This window comes from Callionymus lyra, chromosome 3 (genome assembly GCF_982586985.1).
Source record: "Callionymus lyra chromosome 3, fCalLyr1.hap1.1, whole genome shotgun sequence".
NCBI classification, from domain to species: Eukaryota; Metazoa; Chordata; class Actinopteri; order Syngnathiformes; family Callionymidae; genus Callionymus; species Callionymus lyra.
The window spans coordinates 26,037,156-26,054,245 of NC_141820.1; the positions used below are offsets into that span (position 1 = coordinate 26,037,156).

At 37.3% G+C, this 17,090-nt stretch overlaps 1 protein-coding gene across 1 annotated transcript in view; it reads left to right on the forward strand.

Moving 5' to 3' along the window:
* Positions 1-5,120: 5,120 nt before the first annotated feature.
* snd1 (staphylococcal nuclease and tudor domain containing 1) overlaps positions 5,121-17,090 on the forward strand; it is a 123,156-nt gene continuing 111,186 nt past the window's right edge. Inside the window, exons 1-8 of the mRNA XM_087787301.1 lie at positions 5,121-5,136; positions 5,218-5,358; positions 7,082-7,231; positions 8,630-8,750; positions 9,089-9,170; positions 14,302-14,462; positions 15,986-16,077; positions 16,513-16,671. Coding sequence (XP_087643427.1) covers positions 5,290-5,358; positions 7,082-7,231; positions 8,630-8,750; positions 9,089-9,170; positions 14,302-14,462; positions 15,986-16,077; positions 16,513-16,671 — 834 coding nt within the window. The 5' untranslated portion in view covers positions 5,121-5,136; positions 5,218-5,289. The remainder of the gene's footprint in view (positions 5,137-5,217; positions 5,359-7,081; positions 7,232-8,629; positions 8,751-9,088; positions 9,171-14,301; positions 14,463-15,985; positions 16,078-16,512; positions 16,672-17,090) is intronic.

Sequence of the window (17,090 nt, forward strand, 5' to 3'; positions counted from 1 at the left end):
CCTCCTTGCCAACAGAGTCACGAGGGGAAACGAGGCTGTGTGTGCTATTTATTACAGGTGGGTTGATGGACTCTTTGATTTATTGTGCTTTATTGCACGTACAGTGTGTGCCAAAGCAGGTTATCTGAAGAACTTAGTTAGCGACGGTAAGACAGAGTCCGAGCAGTGACCTGTGCGTAAATGCATGCCAAAGCTGGCACGTGGACTTTAAAGAAGAAATAACGCAATATAACTAATAGAACACATCGCATCAGTGCATGTCGTTCGAATAGTCCACGGGTTTTACGCGTTTTCCAACGAAAAGGTTAACTGGAGTGGGTCAAATGTGCGCGTGAATGAACCGCGTAAAATGTTTTCCGTCACCTCTCCAAGGCGCACCGACGTGCGTCGTGCGTAACGCTCCCGAGCACCGACGTCTCGTCTCGAACGGGACTCGGTTTTCAAAGCCAAAAAAGATGATCTTGTTGTTAAGAACAGCATTGACGTGTCTAAAATGCAGTAGCAGTGGGTTACCGTTATTTTGATTTAAAATGTGACTTCCTGGCAAAGGTTTGGACAAGTTTTACCAAACGTACATATTCAAAACGTTTTTGAAACCATGTGTATCTGATGCGTCTCCTGATCCTTAATCAGTAACTAGAAAAGTTCTTAAATGTAGTACTATACCCAATAAGGCTGTAGGAAAACATTCTCAATATATATTTATATTCAACAGAAATATATCGATTTTTCACTTTTTAAAAGCTGACCATACTTTAAAATGACTTGTTCAACACACATTTTAGGAACGAGTTTGGGGCTATCAAATCTTCTTTTTTTTTAATCAAGCTTCTTTTATGGTTTAAATAGAGAAATAAAATAATTACTTTTTAAAATGTTTAATTATAATCATCTTATTTCATTATTTTATGCTGTACTGACACCACAAGACATTCCTATAATGTGTTTAAAACACTGGCAATAAAAGTTTCTGATCCTGACTCTGAAATATTCACAGCGTTTGTTCATTTTGTTAATGGAATTGAAATATCCGGCTGAAAGATGGCAGCAGTCATTGCGTCCTCATAGCTAAAGAAACAATGCAATCCTTGGAGATCCTTGAGATTACTGAGGACGAGAGGATACCGTCGACTTAAGCTGCTTTTAAAGATGAACATATTACCATTTTCAGTTTTATTAATTAAACCTAAAGAAAGTAGAACTATCACCAGAATAACCTAAAATCATTCCGAAAAAGGAAGTGTATCGCACTATATATCAAAACGTGTCTTGAGCTGAGAATATCGGATTGGATTGCAAGATGTGTGTATCGCTTCCGCCCTAATACCCAATCCACTCCACTAATGTGAAATGTTGTTATTGAATTCTGTAATTTTATATCCCAACTTATAGTAATGGTTATACTAGTTATACATGAAATAAGTAGTAGATCCATAAAGTTAAGGGGTTAACTAGAAGCAAACCTATTCAACAATGGTTTTGGAAGCACCTACAGAAGCATTACAGTTTTGCTATTGTGGTTTGAATTGATAATTGCGACAACATCATTATTAAATATCACGTTTTCTCAAAAGTTGAATTGTTCTCGACAGTAAGCTGGCTACTAAACCCATGATGCCTTATCTGTTTCACCCAAAATTAGGAATGTATTTATTTGGGTTAAGGATCTCATAGGAGGGAGAACATGGGTTGTCTTGATGAGAGCTGTTTCCCAAGGTTCTTGCATATACGGTATATATAAATATGCCTTCACATTTATATTGAAAAAACAACCTTTAAAATTCTTTAAAAATGTTACGGGCCGTTTGGAGGTCCCTCTTTCCCACGTCCAGTTCTCACAAGACATTTGGAACTTCTTATGGGAACTACATTAAGACTATTAAAAACATTACAAGATATTTATCCAGCAAATGTTTTCAAAAGGTCCCCAAAGCATCGATATTGTTGGTGCCCGCTTTTTTTTTTTTCTGCTCACAAAACAACTTACATTCCAAACTAGGAGCAGCCAAGGGCAATTAAGGGGGTTTGGCTCGTGGGGACTGTTTTTAAAAAACTGTGCTTGGCGAACAACTCAAAATGTTCCATGTACCAACTGCCTCTAGAAGTATGTCATGTTCTTATCACAATGATGTCAAAAACAAACCTGTGACTTTGATGAAGTCTCACATTCCAGTGGCTCATCATCTGCCTCAGTTCACTGTGTCGTCTGACAAGGATTGATTTCATTATACTGACAAGTCACTTAGATTGTCCAGAGTGGCTTCATTTTATTAAAACAGTGACTTTTGGCACATGAAACAAGAGTTAAACCCTGGCACACGACTCTCTGTGTGTATTACATCGTTTTATAATATGTTTTTTTTTGATAATGTAATATATACAGTCCCTAGAGACTACTTGCAAATAAAATAAATCCTAAAAAGTGTGGTGTTGCTTATTTTCTGCTTAGAATAGAAGTAAACACATCACAGATAAGGAAGCGTAACCTAAAGTAACACCGAGACAATTTATCTCCATGCTAAATATGGGACGTTTATGCATTTCAGCGGACATATGGAAAATCTAGGATCTGTATATATACACAACCTTTGCTTACTGCGCCCCCTGTCTGGATCATGAGGGACTACACTGCACTAAACCGTTGTTAGAGAGATTGAAACTGAACAACAATAACCAACTTCCCATCCACGTCATAATGTTTGGCATATTTGTGAGCAGATAAGTATGTTGTACAAACTTCCATGGTTACTGGGAATTTAGCTGCATAAATGTAATCCGGGATTTGAAACATGTAGTCCAAGATAAAAAGAGTACTGACTCCTTCAAGAAACATCTTAAGATATTCTTATTTGTGCAGGATTTTCCCTGATTTTCTGGAACTCCTGTGTTTTTCTTATATGTATTGATCTTTTAAAGTATATATTTTGACTGTGTATTTTTTTTGATTGTTAAAGCGCTTTGTGACCCTGGTCTAGAAAGGCTCTTTACAAATGACTATTACTTACTTGCTTACTCACTCCATTCTATTATAACCAATGGTATATAATATATATTGCTAGCCTTGCCCGTCAGCAATAGTCATTCTGAGGTTGTATCACCCCGCAATTATTTGTATGTCCACATAGTTATATATTTTTTTCATTAAACCATATAAATTCTGTAAATCAAATCAAATCAAATTAAATGACAATTTGTATCGAATTAAAGGCATTGTTTGTCCTGCAATGGATTGTTTCTTAAACTTGACATACATTTTGTTTCCAAATACTTAAAATCAATAGTAATTTAAAGCACAAAAAAGTTTGCTTCCAAAGCATGTCGATTTTTTAAACTTAATTTTCAAGCTTTGTAGAACTGTTTTCTACAATGAATTTGAAAACTTTTACTTTTTTAATTAGTAGTTAATAGTGGTTCAGAGTGATTTACACATTTCTTTCTTAGTGTGGGTATTTTTTAATGCTTTAAGCATCATAGAATTACAAATTACTCTAAAATAATTTATTTTTCTAGTTTTAAACCTGGACATGATAAAGTGTGGCCCGGGGGCCACATATGGCCCATTGACTGTATTTATGTGTTGTAAACTTTTTTGTGGTGTCGGTACAGAATACAAAAATGAAATAAGATAACACACAAGAGAAGCAATAGAAAAGCAGAACCAAACTATTGTATTTAGTAATTATTTCACTATTGTATTATTATAGTCTCTAAATATAAATATAGGTTTTTGTTGCGAGTATTTATTGCCACTTAAAAAGATCAAAGTGAATATAATAAAATATTTGTAAAAACATTACTTTAATAGAAGATAAAATCAAAAAGTTACGCAATATACAATAAATAAAGATTTAAAAATAGTTACCTTCATTTTATTACTTGATTTTTTAAAATACTTTTCATTGCTTTCATTTTTGTTTTATGACCCCTAAAAACATGGCCAGGCTCCTCCTTACATCAGTGATCTGATCCAGCCTTACACCCCAGCTCGGGCTCTTAGGTCTGTGGATCAGAATCTACTGATGGTTCCTCGCACATGGTTCAGGACCAGAGGAGAGAAATCATTCCAGACTGTTGCTCCTAAGCTTCGGAACAATCTTCCTCTCCCTCTGTGTTTGATGGATCTACTGACTCCTTCAAGAAACATCTTAAGACATTTTTATTTGTGCAGGCTTTTCCCTGATTTTCTGGGACACCTGTGTTTTTCTCTGTGTTATCTTGACCTTTTATATATTTTATTGAGTATGGTTTTGATTGTTTAAGCGCTTTGTGACCCTGGTCTAGAAAAGCGCTATTTAAATACAAATCACTTACTTACCTTAATTTTATCTTTTTTTTTTTTTTTAAATACTTTTCATTGCTTTAATTTTTGTTTGATGACCCCTAAAAACAGCCACTGTGTAACATCATCTTGTTCTTTCTCTTTATTTCTCTTTGTTCTTATTTTATTTTGATTTATTTTTTATGAAAAATTGCTGTATTTTCTGTGGCTATTGGAAAAAAAACAATTTCCCGAAGGAGACCTCCTGAAGGATCAATAAAGTTTTACCTTACCTTACCTTACCTTACATGTGGCCCCTGTGAAAATGTAAATGTGCCCACTATTGTTTCAGACTACACGACATATTAAATTTTTTTTTCTGTTAAAAAGGCCCTTTGACCAGGGCCGGGTCTAGACAGGCATGTATGAGGGGCCAGGCCCCCTCTTGCCCCTGCCTAGACCCGGCCCTGCCTTTGACCCTTGTCTATCATTTTGGATCCTTAGCATGAATGAAATTAACAGCCCGCATAATATTTTATAATAATTTATTTCAAAGTGGGAGTTTCATAAGAACTTTTTAAAATATCATTTTAGATAAATAATCGTTATTTTTTTTTATAATTATTTTTTTTCATGTTGTTGATGATGCACGGCTATGTTAATGTCATGTCGCGTAACGGTTTCTGAAGGGAGCTGAAAACTCCGACGGTCCGTGAACGCGTCACTAAGTGGGTTAACGCTATGCTGACGTGTCGCGCGTCTTTGCTCCGGAAGACTTTCCGTTCGATTCTCTTTGGCGCCGTTGACTCTGGAGCCATTCGACTCCATTCATTCCAGCCCCAGTCCAAAGGACCCGGAAACGCTTCGGAACCTTAAGCGTATGCATGGCACATTGTGTTTCCGGCATAACGTGTGTGTTGATCTGTGCTCAGCCTTCTTTTTTCCTCTTTGACTCCCAGTAGATCAGTCACCCGGACGCTCCCTCACCTGGTCTCCCCCCGACACTCTCTTGCTCTCTCAACCCGGTGGACATGGCTTCTCTCTCGGCTCCAGCTCAAGCAGCTCCCCCTGCTTCCCTCCAGCGAGGGATAGTGAAGATGGTAAGGAAACCCCGAGACCGTGGAGCGTGTTAGCACCCGGCTAGCCTAACGGTTGTCCCCGCAAACGGATCCGACATATTGACACTTTTTTCAGGCGACTCGCTGTCAGTGGTGTGTCTGGAAGGAGCACTCGGGCTAACGTTAGCAGCTAGCCGGCTAACAGCCAACTCTTGAGCACATGTTTTTTTCCCACTTATTTAAACTTTTACGCTTTAAAACGTCATTGTATATGGACACTAAGCTTAAATACTCGGTTGTGAGTTTACCGAATGTGTATTTTCAATCGTTTTTAAAACTTCTTCGCAACTTGTTTACTGTGACAGATGGTTAACTTCTCGAGTGGATTTTTAGCTAAAGCTAATATAACTTTAAATCTTACTTCGATCAGTTATAATTTAGAGGACAATTCCGTTTTTCAGTTGTTTTAAAAATATATATATTCTTGTTATTTGTCGCATACAAACAATAGTATAATGAGTTCCTTTTTAAACTTGTATTTTTATTATTATGTCTGTTGGTTAAACAGTAGTTGCGTTTATTACAGTCATAGTAAATCGTAAAAGATGGTGAGTCAACTTAGTTAATGTTTTTCTCAGGTCCAGCTTCAGTGGCTGGTTCTGAAGAGACCACGGGAAAATGACACGTAGCTCCAGATTTCTTTTTTTTGGCCTCTGTAACCTGGTGTTCATGCAGCTGCGCGGACTTTCAGTTCTGCTTCTCGTTCTGACCAGCAACCAAAAGTGTGTTTTAAACCAAATATAAAAATCACAATTGATATAATCTATGAGTAGTTTGGCAGGGTATAGCTGCATGTGTGTATTATTCACGAGTGGGCTGCAGAACTTGTGCAAACTTGTTTGTGTTTTTCCCTGTGGACCTCTAGAAGAAATGATCATTTCTACGCATGATTCCTGCAACATGCTACAGATGAATTCATTTAATCCAGCTTTCGCTTTCATTTTTATGTGTAAAAACAAATAAATGCAGTCGTCCGGCTCTCAATTGTACTCGGTTTTGTGTTTATTTTTTTTAAGTAACTTTCCATTACTTCAGTGTGGTTGATTTTATTTCATTAAAGAATAATAATGGCATACTTAATCACTCTATTGTATTGACAAATACTCTACATATGAGGTCTTACTTTTAAATGTAGTCTGTGAGAAGTTGACGCTATAAGCAACATTGAAATGACCAAAATAATTTAAATTGAAAACTGTCAGGCATAAATATTTTCAGCTTTTAGTGCAAATGCAAGAAAGCATAACAACAGACATAAGCTGCTTTGTACCTTCATCAATTATGTTTGAGGAGATGGTGTACTAACCAAAGTCATCTAGCATTAACGCACACAAAACAAATCTTAAATCCTAACCCTTGTGTGTTGTGCCAGGCTTAAGGGAGGGGGTGCTCAGTGTTGTTGGAATAGTTTATCACACCCAAATCTTAGATCAACAGCCCCCTGTTATACCCCCCCAAGGTTCTGCAGATAAAAGCTGTTTGCTTAGATCCGCATAAATGCCGAGGTTGTCAAAGCCAACAGTAGGCTATCTTCTTTTTAGTATTTATCAACATCATCTGATAACCGGATCTTGTTCTAATTGTGGTTTTATGACGCTGGTGAAAACTACTCCTTTATATTTTACACTTTAAAATTGTTTTCTTTTGGGAAGTAGATGTATTTTTTTTCTATTTAATAATTTTTGATTGTTGTGCGTCCATCCAGGTGTTGTCTGGTTGTGCCATCATTGTGCGAGGTCAGCCCCGCGGGGGTCCGCCACCCGAGCGACAGATAAATCTCAGTAACATCCGTGCTGGAGCCATGGCACGAAGAGCTGCTCAGGGTCAGCCTGACACCAAGGACACCCCTGATGAGGTAACAGCCCCATGATGTGCCTTTCTTTATCCAACATTTAGACTGACTCAAGTTCGATTGTTATACTGATGCATGTGGCTACTTGAAAATGACAAATGCTGGTAAAAACTACCCGTTTATTTTTTACACTTTAAAATTGCAGTTTTCTTTTGGTAGGAAGTTTTTTTTTATATAAAGATTTACTTTCTCTTTGTAAACGTAAAACACTCAATATGTTTGTTTGTAGGTCCTTAAAGTTCCTTTTAAGAACAAATATTGTGTTCAAAACAGTGAAGTGGTTGAAGTTTCCTGCTTTTGTTGTCTTTTATACATCATGTCCGACTGACAATAAGTGAAGTTTCCACTTTTGGAGGGACTCCTGTGATTTTAAACCTGAGTGGTTTACTAAAACACTGCTTTATATTTGACATATTAGTTGTCATCCCTATTCTGATTTCATTTATTAATGATTTTATTTTATTGTATTTGGAATTGGTGCTGCCAGCATTGTATAGCCACAAATTTGGTGGTACAGCACTCTGTTTTGACATTAACGAAATTCTGGTTCTTTGCTTCTATTGACATGGCATTATTATTTATAGGAAGAGCGACAAACGATGTATATGCTTCATCCTTAAGAAGACTTTCTTGCCCACAAACCCTTAGCAGTTATACATATCGGAGGATCATAATACATTTAGGAACTCAAAATAAATGTCTTGCAGTATTGAAGCTTAGTCCATCTCATCTAATAACTTTTTGGCACTTTGTTGTGTTTTGGGGGGCTTTGTTTTTTATTTAAAAAACATAAATTAAAAAAGTATAAAAAACCTTTCGAGTATAAAACTTGATTTAATGGATACATACAGTATATATGGATAAAAGACGGTACACATGTTTCCACCAAATTTCTTACTGAACATTTGGGGGTGCCAAGATGAATAGGTTGAAGCTTCATAATGCAGTCATCTTTATATCACCTTTAAAGGGCCCATCAGACATTTTTATCTAGCTGAGCTTTGAAAATGAGGAAAAAAAAAAAGCCTCAACTCAATAGTTTTAAAATTGGACGGTAATTGTTATTTATTATTACTATGTTGATTTTTACTCGTTTTTGTAAAAACGTTGTTTTTCAGTTAACTAGACATGTTAAGTTGCTTGATTAAACTAAGTTAGTTCTTGATGAAATTAAGACCTGCTTTTAATTTTGGCTCCATAAGGAAAATATCCAGAAGGTTTTTTCGGAATCAATTAGTTAAAATATTTCTGACATGATTGTTTGGATATGATTATATAGAACAAATAACTTTCCGATGAACCTATACAAGTGTCTGGTTGTTGCTTTTTTGTATTCAAACATTGTTGTCATGGTTGGGTTGAGTGGACGCTAATATGTTTTGTTTTTTTTCTCATTCACAGCCATGGGCATTTCAAGCTAGAGAATTTCTGCGGAAGAAGCTCATCGGCAAAGAAATCTGTTTCACCGTAGAGATCAAGACTGCTCTGGGCAGAGAGTACGGCATGGTCTACCTGGGGAAAGGTCAGTAGCAGACCTCCAGGAGTGATCCTGGTGCAAGGTCCAAAGTGATAAATGCTTGGGCTTCGATTATTTTTACTTAAATATTTACATCCCATGCCTTTTCGTATTATGAAATAATTGCTCAAACTATCTAGTTTACACATGTTTGTTTGGATCATTAAACATTTTTAAATAATTCATTGGTCATATTGACATAATTTCCAGTTTGCCTTGTCAGATGACATTAAAGCAACAAGATGCAATGAATTTTCCGCTCTGTTCTGGCTGCCAAACACTTTTCCTGCTTGTTATGAATCTGTGCGTCTCATGTTTTGTTTCTCTCTGCCTACTAATTGTAGACACGTCTGGGGAGAGCCTGGCTGAATCTCTTGTGAGCGAGGGCCTGGCCACCGTCCGCAGGGAAGGCATCAGAGGCAACAAGTAAGACGCTTGCTGGAAACAACTTTGGCCTCATGGCTGTTAATTATACAGTGTGTATATATAAGGAAAGTAGAATTTCTATGGAACAGTTCAAAGTTCAGACACAACTCAATTTTACTGTAAGCAAGTAAGTACATTTTATTTATATAGCGCTTTTCCAGACCAGGGTCACAAAGCGCTTAAACAATCAAAACAATACTCAATAAAGTATATACTTTGAAGATAAAGATAAAACTGATAACGCAACAGGAGTTCCAGAAAATCAAGGAAAGCCTGAACAAATAAAAATGTCTTAACACTGTACTTTGATTAATAAAAAAAATATCCTCAGACAAGAAAATACAATATAATAAAAAAATGTTGTGGTTCCTGATACATTTTTGGTATGTTATTTAAAGTTACAAAAAAAACGGTGCAATTCTGCATCATATTGAGTTTCAAAGGTTTCAAATCAAAAGCTTAGCTGCACATAAGTCCTCCTGTTGGTAAAGGATTCTGATCCTGGTGCAAGGTCCAAAGTGATAAATTCCCTGGAAGTCGTATCTATGGTGTTCCAGATGGGGGCAGTATTACCCTGCCGTAACAAACCGTTTCAACTCTGTAAAACCTTCTCAACTATGATGTGCTTGTGCCGTGATCCTCTAAAAGATCCTGCTCTGTTAGATGACAAGGTAGCTACCCCCCCACCCCCCTTCTTTCCACACACTGAAATTTGCATATTACAAACATTACAAGCAATTTGACTCGTGCTGCTACATTATATCTCCTAACGTGAACGGGGACGATGCTAATATTTTGTTCCTAATGAGCCATTTTATGCATTTTGTGCAATCGCCCGGAATCTCCGCTAATGTAAATGATGCTTTAAGTGTAAGCAGGCATCATTTGGCTAAAGGGGAGAATCATTACTCTGTGACGACTCAAGTTTTTTCTACCCCTCAGCGCTCTTGCTTCCAATATCCATTACCCCAGGTATTTTTCTGTATCGATCACACGACGATGTGGGAATAGTTACCACGGCGATAACAATGATGGCTTTGGACTACGTGGTTCAACATGTGTCGGGCACTCGGAGGCTGTCCGGGAAAATAATTGTCAATCCTCTGCACAAGAGCTGGCACAAGAAGTGAATGTAATGATTGAGTTTTAGTTGGTTTATCACAGCACTTACAGATCAGTAGTTGGTATGATTAAAAAACGTTTCTATTATTATTACTCTTTCCCTCTGCCGGACTTGATTATGAAACTTTCAGATGGATTTGTTTGGATTGCAACGTATTATCAACGTGACTATTCAATGCAGTAATAATGTTCAACTTGAGGACAGACATAAATGATGAATGTGTTGTCAGAAAGCCAGTGAAAGTGTATTTTCTATTGCACTTTGTAACACTTTGCGTTGCTCTTTGGCAAAGGCCATTCCACCCGAGGAGCTTTAGTTTAGATAATGCAACATGACCCTCTTAGAGCAACTTAAAGTTGACACAGAAACAGAATTTCTAACAACAAATAGAGTGAAAACATCTTCATAAAGCAAATGACTTCATTAAGGAGTATAACTAGAGGAAAAACTTTTTTTTTTTGAAATGACCACAGGTCAATACTTAATGATTTAGAATGAAAGCAGATTAGCACATTATTCTGTTTGCCTTATATTCATGGTAGGCAGAAGGGTTCACTGGCTCATAGGCTGGACACCAAAAATCTGTCCCTCTGGGAATTTTGGCTGAAACTTCCCACAATAAAGTATAATAGGATCTTGTTCATTAGATGGAGAAATATCTTTTTAATCATAAAGGATTCCGTAGTTTGCAGACAGCTATTAAGAACACTGTGTTTAAAAAAAAAAAAAAGAAGAAGCTGAGCCAAAAGAAGTGTCCAAAAATCTCACTACCCATCTTATTGGGTAATTTTCCCTCTTTGCAAATGTGAAATCTTTGATTTAGTTTTATTCAACTTGTGGGTTGAATACTATAGGAGGCCCTAGATAAGCATTAAACCTGCTACCTTCCCTAAATGTGAAGCACTCCCCGCTTGTGTAAAAGCACCACAATGTACACTTCAATAACCATTTACTGGGTGGAGAGCTCTCACATCTGGGTCACACAAAGTACAACTACTGCTGTGTCATTCAAGAGAAGCCAGTTAAGGGGGTTTATCATTTTTAGGATGTCTCTCAGACGCCTCTTCTGGGTGGTTTGTCTGGTTGTGTCCAACTGGAAGGATCCCCTGGGTCAGACCCAGAACATGTTTGGGGAACATGCGTCTGGTATACCTCTGAGGCATTCCCAAGCCAAACAAAAGAGCCGAAGACTGGACTGTCCTTGACTGCTCCCCATGCGAGTATGCGTCGGATAAGGAGAGGAAAATTGATGATTCTTTATAGAAAACATTTCAGCAGTTTGTTCTTCAGCGAGCATACAGCACAACGTACACTTCTGTCAGGTTTTCACCACGAGTATAAATACAAACGTCAAGGTTGGCCAATGCTTTGCTAATGCATTAAGGGATCAGCATGAACTTTGTCTGGCTGCTTTATACTGTGTTGTCCACAGAGGCCGAATATCCGATTATTGCTCCTCACTGCTTCCCTAGTCGGTAACTAGAAAGTAAACACCTGAAGGCACAAGTGCCTTTTTTTTGCTGACTAAAGCAGAGAATACTAACTCCTAAAAGAAATATTTTCCTTGAAGCAAAATGACTTTCAACACTTAATTTATAATTTAAGATGCCAAAGATTTCTGCACAAACTTTCTAATGAAAAAACGATTATTTTTTTTTAAATTGATTCAGAAACACTTTATACACGAGGAACAATAAAAATACTCTTGTTTCTTCCACCAAGGCTTTGCCAACAACAACTTTTTTTTTTCTTCTGATTTCTTTCGTTTTATAAAGACCCGTGCGCAAAATTAATGCAGCTTATCTATGCACCGTCTGCAATTTATTAAGGAGTGAAATACAGAACGTGGACAATCATGCATCTATGCGTGTGAAGAGACTGCCTGAAGATTGTTTTGGGTAATTTTATCGATTGAAGTTAGGTCTTCATTTAGCAGAGCAAAGGTGAGCCAACTGTTCTGTATTGGAGTGTTAAATAGTCCAGATATTAAACGCTAGTGTGGTTTCTAAACGTTTCTAGATCCCTCTAAGATATTTGACACTGAATTCTTGCGACTCTAATCAAACTCTTTGGTTCTTTGCACAAGGTGGATCAAACATTGTTAGAACTGGTTTCTTTCCATCAATTTGACACATTTAAATAAGGTCTACGGTGGTAAAATAATACTGGGCTAAACTCCCAACTTCCAATTAGGAGCACAGCTTGAGGTCAGATTATGTTTTTCATTTTGTGCTTTTCCTTTGACACACTTTCTACCTAAATTCACAGTATTCAACCTCTCTTCTCCAAAAGCTCATCATGTCGTTGCTACCCCAATTGTATTCGAGCTGCTTCCTCTTCAAAATAACATAAAACGAGCCCTTCGGTCATGGCAAGTAGTATATCATTAAAATTGCCCTAAAACCATCGTTCTATTTGGAGTCGCGGAGTGGAATTAATCGTGGCCAGCTGCGTGCTTTGCAATTGAAGGAGCTGCCAAATTTTATTGTTGCCTTCACACCAAGTGTGCAAATGAATTACTTTTAAAGCAATTATAATCTGGTCATCAGCTGGTTCCGACTAAAATAACAATGCAGTTTTTCTGCAACAGCACTTTGTGTAACACTTAATTCAACATAGATGGAGCCTCATAAACCCATGCTGATGCCACGCTTGTTCTTTAATGAGCCCTTAATAAAGTTAATGGCCATTCTCGGTTGCTTCTCTTCAGAAAAATTACAACATTTAATAATTGCTACATGCCAGATGCTTAAAGATTTGTTGCTGTCATTTGCACATGTGTTTTATTTTTTAAATAAAATAACGTTGCTGGAGGTTTATTAGACTAGCTTTGCATTGGACCCACCCAGATTTTAGTAAACGGCGTAACATGTGGAATATTTTTATTTAAAATGATCAGATGCCATGCAGGTGCCCAAAATGGGTCTAAATCATGCAAATCCGATTTTCTTCCTAAAAAGTCTTTGGTCCATCTTGGTCACACACTCTTCTCTGCTGGATAAACTGATATTGATCAGAAAAGAAAATACATTTTAAATGCTCTTGTAGCGTCACAGTGTTGTTACGTAATTCTGTATTACTGGTCAAGATATTTCATGGAGCGTGATCAGAATGTTTATCTCATTGCTCCAAATATTGAAGTTTAGTCCTGTACCATGATGCCTGGTTGCACAAAAATAATTGCTCCAATTGCTCCAGTTACCGATCATTGTCGCAATTCCTTGCATTTGACTCACAGAATCTTTACATTCCAACTACTGCCTGTTGTATTGTCTCATACTTTTAATAGTAATCATATCTACAGTCCAATCTTTTGAAAAGCGTTCTATAAGTACTAATTACTTACTTACTTACTTTTGACTTGTCTGTACTATATATGTAAACAAAACAAAAGGTTTTAGACAATATTAAACACACATTTTGACATCATAATTTTCCTATTTTCTTTAATAATTGGTTTAATTTTTAATGGTTATACACCCATGTAAAAGAAAAAAAATGCTCTTCATTACATAACTTGTTTTGATGACCCTCCTGGAGCGATCATGTGACCATTAGAGATGTTCATAGACCATGTTTTAATATTACTGAAACTAAAAGTACTGAAACTTTTATTTTATTTTTTTTCAAATACTGCAACTTCCATGCATGGCATATCTTGAGCATATATGTCCTTCGATGAGGAACAACATCTTCTCGTCAATCTTTTTTTTTAACTTTAAAGCTTTTTGCAATTTTATTATGATGTTGCAGTTTATTTTGGCTTAAACACAGTTAGAAAGCTGTATATTCGTTCTGGAAGGAAAATCCCCGTTAAAAATGGTTGTTGCCAACGTTGAAATAAAAATGTTCTTTACTTGAAGCGAGTCATCTGCAAAATTAGTTTCATGATTTTCATGTTTCAAAATTACAAGTCAATCTCGTACGTTTAAAAAAAAAAAAAATTATGCTTTGATTTCCCAGTATCGGATGAATAAAGTATATTTATCCATCCTTTCTTGTCTCCAGCCCTGATCAAGTCCGACTGTGTGACCTTGAGGACCAGGCGAAGAGTTCCAAAAAAGGAATCTGGAGCGAAGGAGGCGGCACACAAACTATTCGTGACATGAAGTACACCATCGAGAATCCCAGAAACTTTGTCGACTCTTTGCACCAGAAGCCAATCAATGGTAAGAACTTCTCAAATGAATGTTCAAGTACCATCGTTCATCTCAAAGTTTGAAATACCCAAATATACATTTGTGCCAAAGATGTATCCATCAAGTTGTGGTAGCTTGAAGTGTTTTGAAAAGTTTTTCAGTAACCCCTGATCATTTAATTACATGAATAACCAATGATGGATTTTCTTTCCCTTCATGATCACACCATTGCAGCGCTCTAGAAAAGGGAACGCCAATTTCATCCCCCCCTTGTGCTTTTTCCTGTGGCTAAGTGGTCACGCACAAGTGGCACAGAGAAAGAAATCCTATCGTCACTCCACTACTCATCTCAGAGTGCCATTTGTGCGTGAAATGACTTTCCCACAGGTGTATACCCAATTTTAGACTACTTTGGAGGTCAAGTGAGTGCGTCGAGTGATCCCATTTGTGGGGAAATAACCGCTTCTACCTGGCAGTGAATTGACATCACCTCAAAGCTTGTTGCATAGCATACTGCCTCTCAAGTCAAGCACAATAACTGCACAGAGCTTGAGTGTTCTCAGAAGTTTAGATAAAAGGGCAATTTACAGTTGCATTGATTACCAATTATGTGTACTTTGAAATCTTGCCGAACAAAAGGTTACGAGAGCAGAGTCCATTATGACGCAGTAATGGGTTTCGCTCCAACAGCCAGCTGTAATCATACCCTGCTGTGTTTATACAATAAGTCCCTTGGATTTGGAGACTTCTGGGATTGAGGATCAGAGTGGGTGTGGTTGGGTAAATGAGATTTCATCTTAATATAAATCTTTACAATAGAAAATGTGCTAATTTTATTAAGAGTTTTAGTTGCCCTTTAAATACAGGATGTAAAGGGATTGTTTCTGAATACCTGCACAGCAGTATTCTCATTTTTTTTTCACTCAACAAATGCACATATAGGAAATTAAGTATGTCAAGGCCTATTAAAAACTCATTAAAATATGCTGAAAATATCCTAAATATCTGAAGATATCTTTGGCTGTAATCTTTAATATCATTAATGCCACAAGAAAATAACTGCATATCTCCACTAAGGAAGTGGCCTAAGTGAGTAGAGGGACTAACTCGTTGGTAATGTACAGAGCCAGATGTTGCATAAACGTCTTTTAAATGTTGTTAAAGCCTACACCTGTTGAAGTGCATATCAAACGTAGCGGGGAATTGTCATTAACCATATGGTTGAAATTCTATTACCAGATGAACACCTCCGTAAAAGGAATACCAATCTGAAACACTACTAAACACACTTACTGAAATAAAAACCTAGTGCGAGGGTTTGACACTAAAAATAAAGTCCTTTATACTTCTCTGGAGTGATCTAGCAACGCCATGGATTTTGAAATGTTCATGGGACTATATGTGTTTAGAGATTAGTCTTAGGGGAGCAATAAATGGCCAAAGCATCAAAATATTAGTCGCATGAATTAAACTTTAACTGGACTAAAACCTGTGACATCGAGATGGGAGGACATTTAAAGTTAGAATCTCAAGTTTATTTTTTCTTCCTCTAGCTATCATTGAACATGTGCGTGACGGCAGCGTAGTACGTGCCTTGCTCCTCCCCGACCACTACCTGGTTACAGTCATGCTGTCTGGAGTCAAGGTAAGATCTCCCCAAACACTTTCATCTTCATTTCCTTCATGACAGAGAGCAAATGGAACAAAATCTGTCTTGTTTGTAAACAATTGTTTTCCCTCTTCAGAGACGCTTTGTTATCGCCGTGCTATCTTCTACGCTTAATTTTCCCATAAATCTTTTCTTCTACTATGCAGAATGAATCTTCTTCATCTTCACCCATAATGTCCCCTTTTTAAGGTGTTTTCTGTCTCTAATCTTATCTGCTGTAGTGTTATGTCTTATTTTTGTTACGCAGTTGGCAAATACAGAATGAAGACATCTGTTTGAAGGCGATAAGAGTATTTGTAAGATGCAAAAAAAATGAACCAGACGGTCTCAATTTAAATGCCAACACGGGGAGATGTTATCTAATGCTTGTATTTGTGATGGATCTCAGCAAAAAACTGTTTCTTTTGCCAGTGCCCGACATTCAGGAGAGAAGCTGATGGAGCTGAGAGCCCAGAGCCGTTTGCAGCAGAGGCCAAATTCTTCACAGAGTCACGCCTCCTGCAGAGAGATGTTCAGATCATCCTGGAGAGCTGTCCAAACCAGATCATACTGGGCACCATCCTTCACCCGGTGAGACACCTGAGACGATGACCTGCGGTGCTGCTGACATTAAGATTCTGACAGCTAAATAAAAAATGCTGCTTTAGTTCTCGCTAGGGTTCTATCCACATTGGTTTGCTGCTCTGATCCCAGATTTATTCTGCCAAGTTTGTGACTTTAGGCTAGACAGGAAATGATGATCCAAAGGAAGGAAGGAAGGAATTTATTTCCTACCTCCTTTTTACATGAATAATACTAATGAACTATATTTACATTTGTGCATAACCATTCGGAACATTTGTCCAGCTCGGTCCCACGGGCCACATCCAGCCAGCAAATATATATTTTCTGGACGGAAAGAGCTTTAAAAACATGTTCAATACTAGTTTCATGTCCACCAAAAAATGGATCACATACTTTGTTGGTGTGTCAATTACTGGAACTGAAAA